This window comes from Pinus tabuliformis, chromosome 8 (assembly GCF_031772625.1).
Source record: "Pinus tabuliformis cultivar Carrire ecotype Pingquan chromosome 8, CPIR1, whole genome shotgun sequence".
In the NCBI taxonomy this organism is placed as follows: domain Eukaryota; kingdom Viridiplantae; phylum Streptophyta; class Pinopsida; order Pinales; family Pinaceae; genus Pinus; species Pinus tabuliformis.
Genome location: NC_142294.1, coordinates 1,769,682,514 through 1,769,706,536, shown reverse-complemented (window position 1 = coordinate 1,769,706,536; position 24,023 = coordinate 1,769,682,514). Strand labels below are relative to the sequence as shown.

The window sequence follows — 24,023 nt, the reverse complement described above, 5'->3', positions numbered from 1 at the left end:
AGTTGCGCATGTTCAAGATAAATGATTTAGTGTTGCTGTATGACTACAAGTTCAAAACATTTCTTGGAAAATTCTGAATCATTAGTTGGGGCGGTCCAGCTAGTCAAACTTAATGGAGATCCCTTCCCAAGAAGAGTAAATGGCAGTCACCTGAAGCCCTACATGGGTGGGCCAGCTGTTTGACTAACCGATCAAAGCACAGTCTTCTCGACCCGAGGAGCTAGATAGAGGTGCGGGACTATACACACAGGTACTAGACGCTGGCATTGCAGTAGAAGATCAAGTCAGATGCGGATGATTCTAAAGCAGAAAGGGATCAAATCCAGAAAAGGACAACACGGTGAGTTACGGATTTTTACGCTACACAAGCACAAATTGGATGGACTTCATGCAAAGATCACCGCACCAGTCGAGTGTCTCGGGACGAGTCATGATGATTGTGTTGGGGGCCTGTTGGGCAGCAAATCCCCCCATAGCGGGTTTTTGGGGCTTAAAACCGAGTTTTGGTCAAAATAATGTAAAGACACGGTAAAGTGTGGGAGCGGAGTGCGAGAGTCTAGGGTTGTCCGCCCTAAAATATTGTAATTTAATATAGAGTGTGTCAGCCTACCCATGGTCCGCGGACCATGGGAATGTATAAATAGAGCGAGGCTCTAAGGATAGAGTTCATTTTGTTAGTAATTGATCTTAAGTGATATGGGTTTTTGAATATTCACTCTGAGTCTGTAAGTCCGAGTCTTGGGTGGTAGTAGTAGAAAAAGACTCTGCAGCTGAGTGTGCAGAGGCCTGGTTGAGTCTGTAGCTATGTGCACAGACCCTTGTAGCTAAGTGCGCAGGGCGAAGTTGGGATTGTAACAGAATAGAAGTTAATAAAAGCTAAGTTGATTCTGAAATATTGTGCATCTATTCGCAGATCTATATGTTTATGCTTCTGTTATATGTTTATGCATATCCTTATTGTTTATGATTATGCGCACTTGTTATGAATTTTTAGTGATTGAGAAGAATATTGGACCCACAAAATTAAGTTAAGATCTATAATAATAACGCAGTAAGGATAAAGGATCTAGACCATGCCTCTTACAGAGCTACGCAAAGGTCAGACGGCTGCGCAAAGCAGCGTAAGTACACAGGATCAGTTCACGAACTTGCTAGACTTCATCAAGACATCCATAGGGTGCGGAAACCTGGTTCCAGCACCCTCCCATACTACCTCGGGTGAGACCTTAGTTTGCGCTCCGTGAACTGTTGCCGAAAGGGCCGGTAGTTTCAGGGTTTGTTTGGCTAAAACACTTTTGAACCTGGGTTAGGCCCCAACAAGATAATAGCTTCCTAAGGGGGGAGGAATGATCCAGGTGGATATTGGTGGCCACCCACCAAGTCCACTTGGACCCCCACCATTGTTTCTTTCAGCTTTTCAATTTCCTTAATTGTAGCACAATTTACTATTTTTAGCAGTTTTTCAGGTCCTGAACTTCTAGAGCCATTTTGAGGCCCTAAACGACATTTTTTTGGGAAAACAGGGAGCAACATGGGTTCATGGGTCGATATTAAGTTGTAGTTCTTAGATAGATCTTTCGAAAGAGATATTGTGCACGAGAAACGAAGATCATATGCCAAAGTTACGACCCTAGGAAGTTGATGTACCAATTTACATAAACGGGGCTGAGAGTTTGGCGTTTCATCTTCTAGGGTTAGGTTTCTAGATGTTTAGGGTTTTCCATTGTTTCTCAATAATAAATAGGCCTTCGAGCCTCATTGTAACACAGTTTAGAGGCATGTAGCCGCCACATCTATTCTCGGAGATAAGCTACCATCGCCTTAGCTAGTTTACTTCCATTTCTATTTGTAAGCATATTTCAGTATTTTACAGTAATTAACTGAAGTATTATTTCTGTTGCATCTCTATATGTATGGTTATATTTGTAATTTTTTGTGTTCATGTTTAAATCTGGATCAATTGAAAATCATATCTTTTTTTCGGGGGCGATATGGAAGATATCCTTGTGCAATCAGGAAAGCAACCATAATTTTGAAAAAAGACAACAGTCATGGGTCGTAAAGTGCAACTGAAGCAAATTAAGGAAAAGAATCAAAAAGAAAAGAAAAAGATCGTTGCCATGATTAGAGAGGTTCACGCAGCAGTCGAGGAACTAAGAAGTCTAGCAAAAGAAAAAGAAGAGATCGAGGGTGATTGGTGTAGCTTTGATTTGCTACCACCACCTATGTTTACTGGTAAATATTTTGATTTTTGGGTTATCAAAATACTAACTTTTCTTTGAACTAAAGAGTTAATTGAGTACGAGTATAATAACCCATATGATGAAGTATGCGATGTTTTAGCATTGAATTTTATAAAACAGGGATTAGATGAGGAGTTTGTATGCTAGGTAGCAAAAGATACAACTTCCAAGGAAGCATAGAAGATCCTAGAAGTAGAATTTGCTGTAAGGGGGGGTAATCAAGTCGAAGATCGTAGTGTCGTATAGTCTGTTGTAGAAGTTCTTGAAGATGAAAATGAAGGTGGATCTGTAGTAAGGAATGTATAGAAAGATGAAGAATTTGATGAATCTCACTTGAAAGTGAATCGCACTGTTTACGATGTGTTACCAGTAGGAGTTGACTTTGGCATAGATAATGCTACCAATGGAGAAGTAATTGGTTCAGTGGATCCAACAATTGAAATTGATGATGTTAACTTTAATGAAGAATAATTCACTAGTGATGAGTGGTTGCAAATGATGCAACAGAAACGTCTTATTGATATGTTGTTATTTGGCTAGAGCAACCCACTTGTGCCTAGAAACCAAGTAGAAGAAACCATGTTTGCAGAAGCAAAGGTGGAGAATCAAGATTATTAGGCATCGACAAAGTCAAAGAAGGAAGAAGAGAAAAAATCTCCCATTCGAGAGGAGAATCAACAAAACCAATATGGTTTTGAAAATGTTTTTTCATATAAAATTAACATTCATTTTTAGTGTGCAGATGTTTGAAGCAACCGAGATTAAACAACAAAATTTGAAGAAGAATTAAATTTCTTTGAAGCATGGCTTGAAACACCATGTGTTGATGATGTCTGCATAGAAGTTGAAGCAATGAATGTTGAAGACAACATGGACATTGTTGAAAATGAAAATGTTAATGAAAATTTCATGTATTGGAGTCCTAAAGAGATAAGATTCTATTACGAACTTATGTTGCAGCAAATTAATAATTAGAATATTGATGATGAAGAGAAAACTATAGAAGATGATAAGTGGCAGTAGTCCACATACAAGTAAATTTTTGAAGACATAGAGGACATCCATGGACAACCTAAAATGTTTTTCTATGTTTTTATGATAAACAAAGATATCACAAAGGAAGAGTTGCAACATCAAATGAAGAAACTGAAACTTGGAACCTACAACAAAATGAAAAAGATTAAATAGTTCAGAGGACACATGATTTGGAAGAAGAGGAAAAAAAATCTAGCCTAGGAATTGATGTCAAAGTTTTTGAGTCATTGTAAGCCTAGCTGAGACTTAGACCAGTAGACATGTTTAAGTTATGTTGAGTTAAGGTTAAAATTGTTGGTCGTAATTATGGGGGAGTGCTCGAAATAATTACTCTCAAAAGATCTACACACTGCCACCACTTTGCACACCACCTCACCGCCATAGCTTGTTTAGTTTCCAAAGGTCACCAACACCATTCACTGCACTGCCATTACCTCAACCAGCGTCGAAGAGGCGCCACTGCCATGTCCTCTTCAAATTTGAAAGGGAAACACCACCAAACTGAAGAGGCAATTAACCGACTTAGTTCTTTGTATAAATATAGATGAGGCATAGCATATATAGGACAATCCAAGTTGCACGCAGCTATTGTGTTTTGCGTGTTATTCTCTGCATTTTTTTTTGTTGTGTGTGTCTTCACTGTGTGTGCTATGTAACTTTCAAGTTTTATAGAGAAAACTAATAATATTATTTTGGTTTATAATTTTTAACATAGTTAGTAAATATTATTATGTTGAAAGGCACTAATTACATTTGTATAGAAGAAAAGTTATTATGTTATGTTAAAAATCATGATTCATTAAATTAAATTACATAATATATATATTTTCCATAGTTACACAGGTGCTGCTCCCAGGCATTGGAGAGCACATACCCCAAGCTCCCCCACTCCTGGGAGATTGGGAGTTAGTCGGAAATGCTCCAAAACCACCAGGAGTTTCAATGGGTACTTTGGAGCTTTTTGGGAGCTTCGCTGCAACAAAGTTTTGATGTTTTGGGAGCTTCAATGCAATGAAAAATTGCAAACTTAGGTGTATTTGATGTTGCAACTCATGGAACTGTGTGAAGGGAAGGGTATGTTGTTTGGTCTCGAACTAAGAGAAGCAACCCATTTATGGAATGCCATTCTATCCAAATGAATATAAGGCGTCTGGCCTATCCTGATCTTTATCATTGCAAAACTATTCATTCTCCTCATATACACAGATGGTGGATGGATATAAAAGCATTTAGACAGACTGGACAAAAGATGGAATACTAAAGAATAAAAATAGTTGAAATTATGAAATATAAATATTATTAAAAAACATTTTTTAATTCAATTTTCATATTTATTTAAGTATAAAATATCTATTAACTTGGAAATTTACAATTTTATTATACAAACTCTCTTTAAAATAACATTGGTTTTAAACTCTAGCGTTTTAATTTTTTAATTATTATTAATATATATTTTAGTTTTTCTTATCTCTATTATATATATATATATATATATATATATATATATATATATTGGTGAGGTTACATCAAGGGCGAGGAATTGACCTAGTGACTTAACATATAATGTTGCATTAAATCACTTAATAATTGAGTAATAACAACCTTTTTTCGGGTTTGGGAGTTCTGTATGTTTCTTTGCTCGAAAGGAATTTGATTGGCAAATTGTTGATAGATTAATATTTTGATTTTTTTTGGCAATGTTTCAAAGTTCAATCTTTTGCATATTTCTTTGCAAGATGGAATTTCATTGGCAAGTTTTTGGATGTAAATAAATAAATTATTTATTTTTATTTTTAATATATAATATTGTTGCCCTTCCCAATTTGGCGTTTCCTATAAATTCGGGCAAAACTTCTAGCCGTGCCGCATACTCGTTCACGTGTGCGTATCTGAAGTACCCGGGTACCAAAAACTTGTGCAACATAGATATTTTAAAATTATATTATATTTTTGTAGACTAAGCTGCAATAACCTTGAAATTTAATTTTTAGAGTCCCTTGGGGACTAAGCCCGCTCACCTTTTAGGGTTGGAGTTGAAGACAAGGTTTTGGATTTAGGGTACCATGTCAAGGAGCGCTAGAAGGAGTGCTACTCCCTCCTATAGTTGAGCAGTCACAGAAGGAAGTAAGGACACGAGAAAGAAACATTTCAAAAGACCTCTAGAGAAGATTTCAAAAGCACGAAGCCAGGGGACATCTGGAAGAAGTGGAGATCAGGATCAGGAAGGGAATCAACAGGAAACTAGCAGAGAAAAGGAGAATGAAGGCAGCAGTGAAAGACCAGCTTCCATAAAGACAACTGGGGTCTGCAAGCCCAAGTCAGGCATTATTCCCTAGGTCATATTGTGCGACCCAGCGATACAAGCACATAGGGATCATATGACGGAACATGCAATCATATGCAAGTTCATGGGGTTATGGCCGACAGAGAGGGCATTACATGTCTGGATAAGGAGCCATTGGAAGCCAAAGGGAGAAATACATTTACATCTGGGTTCTAAGCACTTTTTCACGGTAGTGTTCGCAAGCCTAGAGGACAAAGATAGAGTGTTTGAAGGGGGGCCCTATTTCTATGCTGCGGTAGGACTCTACATGCAACCATGGATGATGAACTTTGTCCCGGAATGTGAAACATTCACATCAGTACCGGTTTGGATCAGACTATACTCCCTTCCTCTAGATTATTGGCTACCAGAATCTTTGAAAACCATAGGCAACAAGTTGGGGAATTTTCTAAAGATCTCAGAGGCAACTCTGAAAGGAAGATATAACTCCTTTGCCCGAATATGTGTGGAAATGGACCTATCTGGAGCCCTTCCGGAAGCGATAATTTTAGAAGTATATGATGAAGAATGGGTGCAGATTGTGGACTATGAGCACATACCATTTAGGTGCCGCAAATGCCATGAACATGGGCATCTATATAGAGAATGCCCCACAATCAATAGGGAAGGTAACCAGAAAACCACTGTGGAGAGAGATCAGGAGGGTTTCACCAATGTCGGGAGCAAAGGGAAAGCATCCAAACAAGAAGGTAAATGAGGATAGACATACAAGACACAACAGCTTCAAGATCCTGGAGGAAGAAGAGGGGAACAAGGAGACAATCCAGGACATGGAGAATGTAACAAAGGAGTAGGATAAGGTAGCTGACATGGAGGATATCACAGTAAACAACCAGCAAAAGGATGATCTACCAAGCTTGATGGAGATCAGTAGGGACCAGGAGATGACTCCAAGTGAAGCGGGAACAGAGGACCATGAGCTACGGGGGATTCTGGATAGTGAAAATCTAGATCTAGAGAAATTTATGGAACAAGGAAAAATCATAGGAGTGGACTCCCTGCCAAAAGAGGACTATGACAAAGTACAACAGCTCTTTCTTTGGAGGTCACAAGTGAAGGGAGCTGGAGTCAAAAGAAATCATGAAAGCCAGGAGCCAAGTGGGGTCAAGATGATGGAGAATTCACAGGCACAATCTCCAAAGAACTCGGGTAAGATGAAAGATCTTACTAGTTATTCCTTTACTAACCTTTCTTAATGAAGCTCACAACCTGGAACATTAGAGGCATAGGGAATAGGAGAAAACAAAGAAATCTTAGTAACAGAATGAAAGAAGAAAAACCAGACATGGTTTTTATTCTTGACCAAATGTTCGATGGAAAAGATAAGAGATATTCATAATAAGTGGTTATTCAAATATGAGTATTTAGAGGTTAAGACAAATAACTCGGCGGTGGGGATTCTCACTTTGTGGGACCCACAAAAATTTTGAATTCTGGATGCTGAAGCATCCAAGAACTATCTCTCCTTGATATGTCAACTTGTAGGGGATAAGGATACATACATGATTACAAATGTTTATGGACCTCAAAAGAAAGAAGACAAACTCAAGCTTCTCACCTCCCTGGAGGATCTATGAACAAGACATCCCATTTTGCCCTGGATCATTGCAGGAGATTTCAATATGATAAGATCTCTTTCAGAAAAAAGAGGAGGCACTAGACAACTAGGCAGAGACTACATGGCCTTCCAGAACTTCATTATGAACATGGGTCTAGTGGATACTGAAACAATTAATGGAACCTACACTTGGAATGACAAAAGGGGATGGGCTCATCAAGTTGCTTCCAAACTTGATAGATTCATTATTTCAGAGCACCTCCTTCTCACAGGAACCGCCATGACAGCTTCCATTCTGCCCTTTGGAGGATCAAATCATTGGCCTGTACAGCTGGAAGCCACCTTTATGGGCACACCGAGAAACAAACCTTTCAAGTTTGAAAATGCCTGGCTCTCACACCCTAATTTCACTAATAACATTGATAAATGGTGGAGAGAGGAGTTGAATATTCAGGGCACAAAAATGTACATGCTCCAACAGAAACTTAAACATATCAAATCCCGTCTTAAAGCTTGGAACAAAAAGGAATTTGGAGATATCTTCAAAGCCAAAAGAGAAACTGAGCAGAAGCTCCAGGAGATCAATCATATCAACATCATAGAATCGAAGAGCGGAAAAAACTAACTGACTCTTTGCAGGAAGAATGGGAGGATCGATGCTTATAAGAAGAAATTTTCTGGAGGCAAAAATCAAGGATACAATGGACTACAGAGGGAGAAAGAAACACAAAATTCTTCCATAAATCTACCATGGCTCACAGGGCACACAACAGAATCACAAAGATCAAAGATTCTCAAGGTATTGAGCTTGTCTCTCACAATGATATGGAATCGGTCCTTGTACAACACTTCTACAATATGGCAAAGGAGCCATTGTAGGATAGATCTAGGTTCATTGACCATTTCACTCAGTATATTCCTCAGCTGGTTACTAGAGAGGATAACCACAATATCAAAAGGCTAGTATCGGAAGAGGAGGTTAGTGAAGTGATTAATGAAATGCAGAATGGAAAAGCACTAGGCCTGGATGGATTCAATGTAGACATCTTCAAAGCCTCCTGGGAAACTGTCAAACATGATATCTTCGAGGTTGTGGAAGACTCAAGAAGATCTAAAAGGTACTGAAGGCTCTGAATGCATCCTTCATAGCTCTGATTCCAAAGTAGGAAGATGCCATGATTCCAGATGGTTTTCGGCGCATAGCCTTATGTAATGTGGTGTATAAAATTATCTCCAAAGTAATAGCCAATTGACTCAAACCACTTCTACGCTCTCTCATCTCGGAGGAGCAAACAGGTTATGTGGAGGGAAGACAAATCCTCAACAATATCATCCAAGCTCATGAGGTGGTACACTCTCTCAAAAGAAACAAACAAGCTGGTATTATCATTCAGTTGGACCTAGCGAAAGCCTATGACAAAATGAGCTGGTCTTACATAAGAGCAATTCTAAAAGCCTATGGTTTTGACCAGAGTTGGATAAGGTGGGTCATGGCATTAGTTACCTCAACCAGTTTTTCTATACTACTTAATGGAGCTCCATCAAGGACCTTCACACCCTCCAGAGGGCTCAGACAAGGAGATCCACTCTCACCATTCCTCTTCGTCCTCATGATGGAAGGGCTAGGTAGAGTGATTAAAATGGCAAATGCTGAAGGACGAATTCAGGGTATCAAACTTACCGCGGATGGAGAGGCAAACACTTATCAACAATTTGTGGATGATACAATGTTGCAGGGCATACCCACAATAAGGGAAGCCAAAGTAATCAAAAACATCTTAAATGACTTTGCTATGGCAGCAGGCACAGAGGTAAGCCTTAACAAGTCCAAAGTTTTTTTCTTTAACACTAATATTGCTATTCAGCGAAACATTACCAGAATTCTTGGATTTCAAAGGGAACAACTACCTTCCAAATATCTTGGTATTCCTCTTACTGACAAACCTCTAAGCAAGAAAGTGTGGGAGCTAATATTAAATAAACTTCAGGACAAGGTCAGAAAATGGACATGCAGGTCACTAAATTTGGCACGATGCCTTGTGCTCACACAGGCAGCCTTGCAGGCCATTCCCATTTTCATGTTTTCAGCTCTTCCTGCTCCTCAAGGTATTAAGCAGCAGATAAGAAGCATACAAAGGGACTTTCTGTGGAGCAGAGGGGAAGAGAAAAAGAAGTGGGCTTTAGTAGCTTGGGACAAGCTCTGCAAGCCCAAGAGCCGTGGTGGATTGGGGCTTCATGATCCTGAGACCCTCAGCAGAGTTTCGGGAGCCAAGCTTTGGTGGAGATGGATTAAGGAACCGAATGCCTCATGGGCTAAACTTTGGAAACAAAAGTATGCCAAGTACTAGTAGGAGAAGGATCACATTAGAATGTCAAGGCAAATCAGGGGCTCCCATATTTGGAACCTTACCTGGGATAATAAAAATATTGTTCAGCAACATTGTTTTTGGGAAATCCGAGTGGGGTACCTTGCTCAAATTTGGGAGGACAACTAGCAACAGGAACCCTACCTTTATAAGGCTAAACTTGCAACTCTCAAAAGTGACACAGATAGGAAAGGTATGGTTTTGGTAAAAGACTTCTGGGATCAGGGAAGGAATAATGGAAAATGGAGGAAGTGGAAGGATCTAGGATATAGTGATGAAAACCTGTTAAAGACCAAGGCAAAAGCTCTCACCTAGGAGCTAAAGCATAGAAGGATTCTAGTTTCTTCCTCAATGGATCAATTAAGATGGGGAAAGAACACTGAAGTTAACTTTAACCTCAAACTGGCTAAACAGGAAGTCACAGGTTTTAACTTTGTGAATCTTGATCAAGTCTGGAAGAAACTTTGGCAAAGTCCACATTGGATGAAAACAGAGTTATTCATTTGGCTAGTGCATCAAAGGAAGATCTTAACTTGGGAGAATCTCCTTAAGAAAGGCTTCATTGGTCCTTCCAAGTGTTACCTATGTGGCACTCATGAGGAGACGATTGAACACCTTATCAACCTCTATCCTTTCACTTCAAAGGTGTGGGACTGGGTGGCCTCTATTTTTAGACAAACTGATAGGGATAGTCTCAACATATCCAACACTCTAAATAACTGGAGGAAAAACTTCTCAGGGAATGAGAAAGTTAAGAAAGCCTGGATTCTGGTTCCAGGTTTTGTCATCTGGAATGTGTGGAAAGAACGCAATAGTCGGATCTTCAAAAACAAAACAAGCAGGCCCCAACACATAATTGAGAAAATTCTAAGGCAGCTCAAAGATACAGTAAGAAGCTTGCCGAGGACCCTTCCTAAAGATCCTCCTTTGCCCCAAGAGGAGAGAGATATACTTCACTTGGGTCTCCAGTCTATCAGTCCTCTAGGAATAATAAAGGCAGTGAGCCTTATAAACAAGTGTGTTAACATTTGGAAGCCCCCTCCTTATGGTTTTTTAAAGGTTAATATTGATGGAGCAGCTAATGGCAACCCAGGATTAGCGGGCTTTAGGGGTGCCATAAGAGATGATCAGGGACAAATACAGAAAATCTTCCATGGCCACTTGGGGAAGGCCACTAATAACATGGCTGAGCTCATGGCATTAGAGAAATGCTTGGAAATCCTGGTGAATTCAAGTTCACATAATGTTATAATTGAAGCAGATTCAGAATTAATTATTAGAGCAGCTAAGAAAATTAGCAATGGAACCTCTCCAGATAAAGTGTCAAACCACTGGAAGCTTTTGCAGGTGTTTTACCGCATCTATTCTCACCTATGAACCTTTAAAACTGTCAGATTTTCTCATGTGAAAAGGAAAGCTAATATGTTAGCGAATCGATTGGCAAATGAAGGAGTCACAAATAGGGACAGGGATTCTAGGTATGCTTGGGATTTGTTACCCCCAGGCAAATTGCAGGAGGACTGTCTCTATTAGGCAACCCAGAATATGGAACTATGGACTAACAGAATGGATCAAAGGGACACAGAAGACCGGTGGGAGGATGAAGAACCCCACACAGTCTAACCCACCTTAGTTCGGCTATTTTCCAAAGTCTAGAATCCTTTTGATTGAATGATGAAAGGATTGACTCGGATAGCTCCACAGGATGAGGTGTCCCTCTTCATATGGCTTAGGTGGTGTTTGACAGAGAATCTCGGTGGATGGGATTGGCTCAAGAATTGTCCGCTGGACGGAATTGAAGGACAACACGTGGTGAAAGGACGTGTTTATTTTTTTCGCGAGTCAATTGTTCAAATACCACAAGTGGTATATCGGGCGGGGTTCGAATGGTTTCTGGTTTTTCTCAGTTTGGCTCCGATTCCACTCTTCGAGTGACACGTAGCAAAGCGAGGAGAGACAAAACCGCCCTCTTTGGGCGGTTAACTCTCGCGCTTCTCGTCCTTCCGATATTCACGAAGACCGTTGGATCTTAGTCAGTTGATCAACGGTGGCGATTTGTTTATGCTCATTGGTCAGACCCGAAAAAAGATTAGAGTGTTATGCTTTTAATTTCTGTCGAGTCTGTTTGACAGTTTTAAGCTTGGCTTGTGGCGGGACCTATTGTGGACCCACAGCGAGTCATTCGGGGCCTTTTGTGACCTCCAGTTCGATGGACTAGCCCTCCAAGGAATTCTAGGCTCATTTGATGCACGACAGCACTACCAGATGACCTTGTGCCTTAAATGTTTGGCGGTTATCCCCAGCTTTCCTGTTTAGGTTTCTCTTGGTTTTGTGTGATTGGTTTGGTTCGGCCTGCCTAGCTGACTGTTGAACTTTCATAGAGCGAGTGAAGCTTCTTGTAAATTATGTATTTTTGACTAAGTTTAATAGAAAGTCCTACTCTTGATCAAAAAGGACCTTTGAAATTTAACTTTTAACTACCCATCTTCCATTAATAATTTTCAATAATGAAGTAATACCTTGTCATTCAAACATTTTCTTGAAATTTAATTTTTAGTTAATGGACTGTCTTTGTTGACATTAATAATTTTCAATAAAGAAGTAATAGTATGCGATTCAAACCTTTTCGGTGAATGGTAGATGTGTACAATGCTCTTTGTATGTGCATGATGCACGGACCAGAGAATACATTTCTCTCTCATACCACCCAGTAATGGTATGCAATTCAAACCTTTTAGGTGAATGCTAGCTATGTACAATGCTCTTTACAAGGACCAGAGAATACATTTCTCTCTCATACCACCATTTTGTATAAGGAGGTTTATGGAGCGTCACTTTTTGCTATTCCCATGACTGGCACAGGGCCACATAAATGCTTTCTTAGAGCTCTCAAAGGCTCTCGCTATCCACGCCCACAAAGTGTCCTTCCTCTCAACGCCTGTTAACATTTCCAGGATCAAGCCGTCCTAAGAGTTTCAAGAGTGGCATGGCCGGATCGATCTGCCGGAACTTCTGTTAATGATGATCAATTTCAGAAGATATGAATCGGCTCCAGACATATGTGAAAGGCAATGTCCTTCAGGGAATCGCTTTTTAAGAGAATCTGCTTGTCAAGGGATGGAAATATTCCAAAATTCCCAAGGCAATGTCCAAGATACCATCCCTGTGTAATAAGGCCATAGCTCAAACGATATCCATCCATCATTCTATTGGCTGTTACCATCCCAAATCCAGACAATGTCTTTCAGAGCCGGTCTCAGCTCTTGGCTGCACAACTTACTGTACTCCACCGTATCTCCCCCGGTCTTGTGAAGCTGCACCATGAAGAGCGAGGCTGTGATTTCAAAAATCTGGACATCGATGGACAAATGACCCTTCAGCCCCACCTCGGATCCCTGGAGCTTCATCTTGCAATCCTCAGTCTTCTTGACGCTGAATCTCAACACTTTGGCGATCTCCTCCAGCTTCGATATTATGGTCGACGCCGGTTGAGTTGATGTGAACCACAACTCCTGCTTCACGTTCTTGTCCTCGAATAACCCCGACAGATTGAACGCCGACGACAGGCATATTATGTCGAAGGCGTTGAAACGGGCCGGCTTCGGAACAAAGAACGCCAACTCGACATTGTCGGGTTGTGGGGGTTTGAAGCCCAACCGAAACCAGGGGACCTCCATGAGCTGCGTAACGGTGATCCTCGTCTGGGGATTGTGGTCCAGCAATCGGAAGATGAGCCGCCGGAGATCGGAGGAGAACCAGGGCGGGCACTTGAAGTTGCCCTTGTTGATTTTCTTATACAGTGCCAGAACACTCTCGTCCCGGAATGGCAAGTAACCCGCCCTGAGCACGAACAGTATGATCCCACATGACCAGATGTCGGCCTTCGCGCCGTCGTAGCCCTTCATCGTTATGACCTCTGGCGCCACGTACGCGGGCGTGCCGCACGCTGTGTGCAGAAGCCCGTCCGGTCTAAATTGCTCCGGTAGTGCGCTGAGCCCAAAGTCGCAGACCTTCATGTCCCCATTGTCGTCTAATAACAAGTTCTCCGGCTTCAGGTCTCGGTGGTACACGCCCCGGCTGTGGCAGAAATTCACCGCGCTGATAAGTTGTTGAAAATACTTCCTCGCCTCCTCTTCTTTCAATTTCCCCTTTTTGGCAACCTTGTTAAAGAGCTCGCCGCCCTTAACGTACTCCATGACGATATAAATCTTGGACTTGCTCGCCAGGACTTCGTAAAGCCGAACAATGTTGGGGTGTCGGACCAATTTCATTACGGAGATTTCCCGTTTAATCTGCTCGCTCATTCCGACCTCCAGGATTTTTCGTTTGTCCATTACCTTAATGGCAACGTTCTCACGGGTTTCGAGATTTCTAGCATGGTAGACCTTGGCAAACGTCCCTTGCCCCAACAGGCTCCCTAATTCATACCTTTCCATCAGAATATTGAGCTTCATCTTAATCTAAAAACTAAAATCAGAAATCCGTGTGGATTAAAACTGCTGCTCAGGCGTCTACGCCGTCTCAGGCCTGTCGAGTCTCTCCGGCATACGTTCCATTGCACTTGGCGTAGTTGGGATGTTTTCTGGTAGAGCCCGGCATAGCCTGCGTAGGAGTTCTGATAGCTGTATTTTATTATGGAAGACAAGTCGCCTAGTATAAACCCTTTAGATCCTGTTAATAATCGGGAAAAAGCCTGAGTGTGAACGTATTCAACAACGTATCCAAGAGTCGTGATCATCACTGGAATTAGGTGAGGAAGGGACAACCTATCATCTTGGGCTCTTTGCTTGTGTGTTGCAATTCATGACACGTGTCTTGCCATCGATTCCATTCTTGTATCATTCCGTACCGTATGAGATAAATCTCTCCGACTAACTTGTTTGGCAAGTGAATTTGTGATCTCACCATGGCATTTGATTGTAGTTTTTAACGTTCATATCGAGTTTCATCTTATTTTGTCATCATTTGGAAAATTCATTTTTTTTAACATACTAATGGAATATTTGGTTTATTAAAGTTAAAATTATATGTTGGTTTTATTTTGAAAATCATTTTTTATATAAAGACATATATAAATATATATAAATTAATTATAATATTAATAATATTTTGTAACTCATTTTAATTTTAATTTTAAATATAATTTAAACATGGATTAATTTTATTAAGGGTTTTTTAGACATCAAGTTTTAAAATGTAACTTGATTTTACTATGTATCATGATTTTAGAATTTGAAATTTAGTTTTATGTATCATTATTTCAAAATTTGAAACTTTTTAGTGTACTTCTAAGGGTTAAACACTCAGTGAAATCGTTTATCATTCAATTTTCCAAATTTAAGAAGTTAGAAGTTTAAGATTAACCAGAATTGAATTAATATTGTTTTTTTGGGTAATTATATAGAAAAATGTAAAAAGTAAGTGTGAGTTGTTTATAATTTTAAAATGTGAATTAATCTATTTTAGAGTTTGGTTAAATTTTTAATGATTACGTAGAAGTTTTATTTTTAAATTAAAATTAAGAAATGTTATAATAATGAAGATCCAAACACTAGTAGTTATAATAAACTTTTTTATTATTATTTATAAAATACAAGTTTTATGTATGAGAAAGTTAACAAACTCCATAGCAAACATGTCAATATAAAGAAATTTTATAACAATGAAGATAATGTTTTTCTAGATTGATTTTTAGAATATAAGAGATTGCAAAGAGTTTTGAATCCATTGATTGTAGAGTTAACAAACTCCATAGTAAACATGTCAACATAAAGAAATTTTATAACAATGACGATATGCTTTTGTTATTAGAAGTATCTAGAAAATGTCTTCACCAACATCACATAAATGTATTAGTTGTTGATGAGTTTTGAATCAACTAATGCAGTTCATCATCGAGATAATAAGATGGATAAAATTTAATTCAATATAGATATATAAAGACGAAAAATAAAAAAAAATCATTGTGAGAAGAAATATTAAAACTAATCAATTAACTGTTAAGAAATAATAATAATTAATATAAAAAAAAATATTATAATTATTTATAACATTTATAAAAATGAATAATAATAATTATTATAAAAAAATTATTATAATTATTTATAACATTTATAAAAATAAATTATGGGAATACTCATATTAAAATAGGGGATAAAATGATATTATAAAAAAAGGCAAAAAATAATATTAAAAATAATTAAAATAGAAATAAATAGAAATATATATAAATATTATGTTAATATTTTAAAATAAAAATCAAAAGTAAAAAATTAAGATAATAAAATATCATATATATATATATATATATATATATATATATATATCTATTTCTCTTATATATATGAAATTTGTTTCATATATATTATATAGCTAAGAAATGAGAAGAAATAAAGACAAAAAAATAGAACAACCTCTCATGAAATTAATCTATCCAAACATTAAAATTTCTTGCAATTTGAATCAATAAACAAGTGGAGTGGCACATGCTTTCCTCTAGCCCCCACATACTCCTCACTAATATTTCTAGGTTTGGACAAAGGTGCATATTTAATGGTGATCACATGGCACTATCTAGTGAGGATGGGATAAATTTTGTTTGCTTGGGGTGATGTTTATTTATCCTAGTTATTATTCCACCTATTTTGTCTCATGGTATCATTGAGGCATGGTAATTTTTCTATAACTTTGATGATCTAGTTGTTGGCTCTATTTATCCTTGGTATGTTAGTTGGTTTTTTTTTTTTTCACTTTCTCCATTTTTTTGTAGTATTGAGTTCAAACTATTTCACCATGGATGGACATTGGCACACCATACAATGCTCCCCATACAAAATTGTAGACTTTCATCATGTTATGAGAAGGGTTCTACAGCATTCAAGGACTTTCAGGTAGCAATGTCGCAATTAAAAGAGAGTATCATCTTAATTATAAGCTCTTCTTGTCAACAAATGTAAGTTTTAAAACTTTATAGCAAGTAATGCACACGCAAATTCTTTATATATAGAAAATTAACAATGGTAGGAACACAAAATGCTTAGAGATTTACTATGGAAACCACTAACTGGAAAACGAAAAAAAATAAATAGAGTTACACCTCTAACTTTCTTTATCATCTCTTGCATCATTTACAATATAATATATATGATCCCATGGTATACAAAACCATAATATATTCAATGGGATTACATTTCTTTACCATGGTTATGTTACAATGGGTTGAAATACCATTGGCTAAAAAATCACTAAAACCATGCTAAAGGGAACCAAAACAATGCAAAATAAATAAATAAAAACTCAAAATACTTTTCGGCATGAACCACCCTTACTCCAATGTTAGTAATACATGAGACTAATCATGTAAAGAATATAAAACATACCTAACAATCTTCCACTTATTTTTTCCTTTACATACAAGGGTCACAATATTACATGATTAATAATTTAAGGAAACAATGACCATTATTTCTATATACCAAGGAAAATCTCTCTATGATCATAAATTTTGTAATAAATTTGTATCATTCTTCAAAGTTTCCACTTTCACCAGCAACACCTTCTTGTCTTAAATCATGTCTCCCATAAAGTGATATTGAACGTCAACATGCTTTGACTTAGAGTGATAAGTTGGGTTCTTTACTATAAAGGTTATACTTTGTTTTTCACAAACAATTGATCTCTATAGCTGTATAGCTTCTTTACTTGTATGAATAATTTCCATGGATTTAACTTCATTAGTTGAGGGAAAAATTATAATCTATCTCCTATTCATCCAATTGATTTCTCCTCCAAATAGGTTAAACATGTAACCACTAGTAGATCTTCTACAAGACATATCTCTAACACTCTATCTACTCCATTTCTTCCTTGGTGGAAGATTCCATAATCTATAGTGACACGTAAATACGTGAAAACTCTTTCTACAAGTGTCCAATGCTCCTTTATTAGTTTTTACATATATGTGCTCAGTACTCCCACTACATGTGAAATATTTAGTTATTCATTGGACCTCATTGATAAAAAAGAACTGAACTGAGTTCAAATTTGCAGATTTCATAGACTATTTCATTCACCCAATATCACAGCTTTTCAATAGTCATAGTGAACCAAGAGTCAGTCCCGAAATCAAGAGGATCTTGCACCTTAGTGATCAAGTCAGAATAGGAGACTGGTATCTCTACCAGAACTACATAGATATCAAAGTATATGGGTGTGATTTGGTTCCATATAAGTTGCCAAAGTATGTTCCAATGAGAAGTTTTCCTTTGGAATATATCAGGCAAATGATGAATATGGATGAGCTACATTTCTTACTAGAAAAGAGAAAATCATAGTTTAAGATTAAAGCACAAGTTGGGTCATTCATTTGCAACACCAAATCAGTTGGCTCAGACATAGATGTCATACTCAAACATATGGGTTTTCAACCCAGCTTCACTTGGTCCTACGATCCATTCAACATTATTTTAGATTTAAGGGTGGAGCTTAAGACTACTCCTTATAATCACACACCTAGGCCTGAGATTGAGAAATTTAGAAATCAGGAATAGAGGGAAGAGAATACTCTTCAAGAAGTAGAGGAACAAGTCTTTCCTCATTCTACTCATCAGACTCCATGTTCTCAAACTAAGCTTGACAAAAGGCCTAGCGAAGGATCATCATCATCAATAATTGGAGAAAAGGAATTCATCCCCTACCAAAAGAAACCAAGGATTGAATCAAAGGCTACTACTACTACTGCAAGTCAAGGTCAAAAGGAGCCTATTTTCATCAATCGGGATGATTCACAGGTATCTATAGTCACCGAGGAGCCTGTGATTACTACTCCTTCCTCTTCTACTTCACAAAAAATTCTAGAAATTACTTAGTTTGCTGGACCAAGTGAAATAGAGAAGTCAATTGCTTTCGCTAACTTTCTTGAGATCAAGTAGAAGAATGAAGCTTTAAAAGCCAATGTCTATGCACAGTTTTGGAAGTAGACTTCCACTTCAAAACATAGGTTATTGACAACATTTGACAATGAGAAGGGAAGAAAGCAGATGGCCTTTCTGCAGGCTCAAGTACCTTTTCCCAAATTTTCTTCCGATTATAAGAAAACTATATTCTCATTTGATGCCAATCAGATTCATCCAATTGACCAAATGGACATGCATAGGCAGTCTGGTGAGATGTTGTTCTCAACCATGACCAACACTTCCATGGCATTGTCAAAGCTTAAAATTGCTCTATCAAATGTGTAGTCTCAATTGGAAATTTAGAAAATATCTTCTCTGGCTAAAGATAATAGGGTTAATTCATTGGAGGACTTAGTCATTAAAATAGGATATGACCCTACTGATGTAAAAGCAGCAGAAGATATAATAAAAAGGAAGAACACAGATATTGAAGCATTGAGAAAATAGCTCAAACTGCCTTCTACAGAGGACCCCCAGACTAAGGAAATAGCAGATACCAAACAACATAAGGAAGAAATGCTCAAACTGATAATTGAGCAAAATGTACAAATTAAAACCATGGAGGAACAAATTGAAAAGTTGCTTAAAGGAAAAGAGAAATTTACTCAATTATATATAGCCCCCATCACATCTATTCCTATTACATCTTCATCAACCACAGGGGAATCTACATCGACAAAAGAGGATTTGAACAAAATTTCACAGGAACTCATTCATCAAAAGCAAGAAAATGAAAGGCTCCATAAGAAATTCCAGACTTTGGCAGCACATAAAATAAAGAATGGCAGTTTGTATGTTAAGGAAATGCATAAAACAAACAGGTTGAACAGAAGGATTGAAGAGTTGCAGAGTCAGTCATTGATGGCATAGACCTTGGCCCAAGCCAAGGAAAGGATTTGGGCAGACATTAGTTAAGTCATAACTGAAATATGGCCATCCAAGAAGATCGTTTTCGAGCAGGAGGAACTCATCAACAAATGTCAAGTAGTCATTGATGAAGTGAAACAATTGCTTAAAGATAAACCAAGTGAGGCTATTGATATGATCAGAGTTCTTAATTCAAAGAGTAGGACAGAGTTGGAGCAAATATAGATTTTAGATAGAACGAGAACCATTTTGGAGATCAAGAAAGTTTTCTAAAAGAAGAACTTTATGACACAACTAGAAACTAATTGTCAAGCATTAAAGACCTATGTTCAAAGGTTTCACTTTAAGTTTAATTTACTTAATCAGAGAGGATTGCCGGGATTAGTGGCTCCAAATGACAGGCTTATTAGTTTGGAGGATTGCCGTGAGAAAATTTACAATGTAACAACTAATAGATCAAGTTTTGTAGGCATAAAAGGGCACATTACAGGGAAGCAAGCATTAGAAGCTTTAGATTTTGATTTGACCATTAAGCATGAAATAAAACATATTTTTATAAATAAGCTCACTTTTGAGAAGTACACAGAAGTAGATGAAGTTTATAGGAAGTTGGTAAATCTCACCATACCAAGTCAACAAATATGGAATCACTTCTGCGAAGTAATTGAATAACTTTCATCTTCAACAAATAGACAGTTGGGCATCACTTTTTGGGGACCAATCATCAAGAGATTCCTAAAGAATAGTGCCACCACTTAATAGTTTTCAATTTCCTATTGTTTTGTACTATTTCTGTAAAATTTTGTAAGAAATATCTCTAACAGATATTTAGTTTTGTATAGATAACTCCTCATTCGAGTTATTATGGGTTGAACCCTTGTATGAACTTTTTGGAGGAGAATTGTAATCGAGTTGGAGATTTGTTGCATTAATAAAAGGATTTTGAATTTGTCTTCTATAGCTTGTCCTTCATGTGAGTTTTTCTTTGTGATATTTCATAATGTTTTCTTCATATATTTAATTCTTTATGTAAATACCTGGGTAAGATCAAACTGAGTTTCAATTAGTGTTAAATCCCCTATGGAGTTGTAAATATTAATGAGTTGTAAATATTAATCAAAGACTCGTTTACGAAGCTATATGTTATTGTAAAATCTCATTTATCTATTAATTGCCACACCATTTGCATTTGCTTAAATATATTTTATTGTGTAAGTAAACATCGGTTACTTATATTCATTCTTATGGCCAATTAAATATTCTCTCTAAATATTTAACAAGTTATACTTCAACAAATTCTACTAATCATCCACTTTAAATCAAATTGTTATTTTGGACAAGTAAACGACTTTTTTAATTAATTCTACAAGTAAATAGGTTCAAGCACCTGTTTTCAATTATTCATAACTAAAGTCATCCAAAAATCTTAAAAACAACCAAAATATTTGAGATGTTCTGACATGACTAATTAACCTAAAATCATCTTAGAAGACAACACCATCAAACCAAAAAAAATGATAATGATGTAAAAGGGATAGAGAAATAATAACTACACCACCAAACCAAAACCAAAAAAAATGATATTGATATGAAAGGGATAGGAAAACAACAACTCCACACCCACAGACACACCCCTCAAAGTCCACATCAAAAAACCCCATGGAAAGCTATGTCAAATATCTTTGAAAGTCCTGTCACTCTTTTTTCTGCGGGAAGAAAAAGACCAATTTCAAAAAAAAAAAGACTCAACCGCTCTGATGGAAATATGTCTTAGATTCGGAGCAGCATTTTCGAAAATGCAAGCATTCCGACATAGCCAAATCGCAAAAACAAAATACAGAGGAATGGGCATTCATCTGACTAGGCATGCTCGGTCAAAGCAAATGATCAAGTAATTCTGCCCTCCTATCCTCCATGTGTCTGATAACACTGTTTTAAATGCGGCAACTGGAAGCTTCCCTCATATCAAACAGGAGTCGTCGATGACCGTGGCTGATATTGGTGGAAAGCTTTTTCTTAATCGAATACGAGGAAACCCATTTATGTAATGTCAACGGACACCCCTTTTTTCATCTCTTGAAGTAATATTTTCAGGCCAAATATGATCAGTTTAAATGCGTGTTTCTTTTCTAACAAGTGGGATGATATAGTGTATACTTACAAGGTGGTTATTTCTATGTTATCCCAAATGTTTGGGGCGGGTTATAAATGGTAAGTTAAAGAATTGTGGGGTGGGTTATAAATGGTAAGTTAAAGAATTGTGGGCTAAATTAATGAAAATAAGTTTATTTTATATTAAGTTAATTTTACTTTTAGATTTAATTTTAATTCAATTTGTTTTTTTTATAAAATATATTTTCATTTTAATTTAATTTTTTACGCAAAGAATCATGAATAAATGAAGTGGAACTTTGGGATAAGTTGATTTTTATGAATTTCATATTGCTTAAATATTTATGATTAAAAAATTCAATTTTAATTTCAGTTTATTTGATTATTAATTTTGATTTGTTGAATTGTCAATTTTACTAGAAGTAGCTTAGGTATTTAGTAAATATTCATAAACATCTATCTATAATAGCTATAAACCACTTACTTTATTATACAATTCATGTTGTTAAAATTAAAAAAATCCTAAAAACTAACTAAACTATAACTTTATTTTAAATTATTATTATTATTAATTATAAAATAAATTAATATATATATATATATATATATATATATATATATATATATATATATATATATATATACATATAAAAGAACATGGAAGAAGATTATTAATCCCAGTTTACCGTGTAGATTCTTAATTTGTAAAAAAGGCTTTGTTACAACACCATGGGCCAGTGTCATGGCTTATCAATACTTCATGCCCAAAAAAACATAAATTACTTCAAATAATATTATTTTTAATTAATTAATCTAATTAAATAATTTAAAAAATGGCATAACTACTTTGCATATGAATTTCAACCTTTCATTTGTGGATATTACTATGAATATTCTAGAATATTCATGGAAGTTGAATTCGTGCCTAATAGTTATTGCACAGACAAGCACTCTACATCTTAGTATAAGGGGATATGTGTAGGTGTAAATGCTTGTGGACATAAACATTTAACATTTATATGTCAACTCAATTAAAAATAAAAAATAAAAGGTTAAAATCAATACAAAAGGAAATCTTGTAGTGCCCAAAAAAAGGTGTACACATTTAACTCTCTCCTCAATTAACTCAATTAAAAATAAAAAATAAAAGGTTAAAATCAATACAAGAGGAGATCTTGTAGTGCCCAAAAAAAAGTGTAAACATTTAACTCTCTCCTCAATTAAAAATAAAAGGTTAAAAATAATAAAATTCAATTTAGTATATTGTAATTTTTTTTTTCACTTTAGTCCTTCCATTTATAACTTATTAGTTCCTTTGCTTTGGAAGGAACTAACAAATTGAGATGCGAAGTGGATAAGTAAATTGTTTGGTAAGTAATTTTTGGTAATTATATTTATTTGCATCTTGTTACTGTCCATTTTTTTATGCAAATACTAGATTAAATTATGAAAGGAAGTAATTGATAGTAAATATGTTATTTATTTGAGTATAAGCTATTTTCAAGGATTTTATTTTTAGATGGTTTTCATGCAAAAGCTTAAGAATAAAAAATCTGTCATATCCCTCACGTAAACGTAATTAACTCAACGTGAAATAAGTTACGAATTAGTTTGTAACTAATTCTTGATAACTATTTATGGGGAACATGTTGGCAAATTATAGGAAAAACCTATTCGTCCTCCACGCCGGGGATAACTGATTCTTGAAACGGGATCTAGTGCCGGTGATAGGAGCGGGAATGATTGGGAGTGTGTCGCCTATTATAACTGGTTGGAACGGGCAGTAAAGGGATGGCTAGTTCTCTTGGATACTGTGGGCGGTGGACCGGTTCTCCCACCATGAAGATTGACCAAAAGGACGGAGCACTCTGCGATTCTGGTGAACCACGCTGCGCCAGCATGATGAAATCGAAGAGGTCAGACCCCAGAGGCTTAGAATCTAGAGCTACGTTGGAGTGGGCCAGTTCTCGCACCATGAAGCTTCTGCGATTCTGCGTGATAAAAGCCAAGTTGGGCCGGTTCTCTCATCATGAAGTTTATTTAAAAAGACGGCGCGCTCTGCGATTCTGGTTAAGCACATAGAATCCCTTGAAATCAAGAATGACGAGATCGAGGGGTAGGTATTGCGGACTTCATGCTTGAAATCACACTCAAGGTAAGTCCAAAATTATGCACACTCTTTTTAAAGAGGCGGTGATATGAGCAAGAAATGGAAATTGCTATGCAAAGAATTTGCCGATGCAAATGATAAGTCTATGGTGCCTTTCTTTTTGAAAAATCTGCGTTGTCTATGAACATATAAGTTTATGCATCCTGAAGGCATAATATTAGAATCTCACTTTAAAGTTCTTAGGCATTAAAATATTGCAGAGATATAATTCCTCTTGAAAGTATTGGTTGCTTAGTTTATGCACAGTAAAAACTAAGTAGTTTTGTGATTTTCTTGAGAGTGTTAAAAGCTAAGTAGCTTTATTATTTCTTGGGATAAATTACACAAGGTTCTTACTAAGAACCCAAAATATCCTCTTGAGAAGAGATGTATAG

General features: G+C 36.7%; 1 protein-coding gene across 1 annotated transcript; it reads right to left on the bottom strand.

The window, feature by feature from the left end:
* Positions 1-12,140: 12,140 nt before the first annotated feature.
* On the bottom strand, positions 12,141-14,223 carry LOC149243224 (CBL-interacting protein kinase 2-like). Its single transcript, XM_089367775.1, has one exon. It carries the CDS (start codon positions 13,998-14,000, stop codon positions 12,753-12,755), a length of 1,248 nt encoding a protein of 415 aa, XP_089223901.1. The 5' UTR covers positions 14,001-14,223; the 3' UTR covers positions 12,141-12,752.
* Between the last annotated feature and the right edge of the window lie 9,800 nt (positions 14,224-24,023).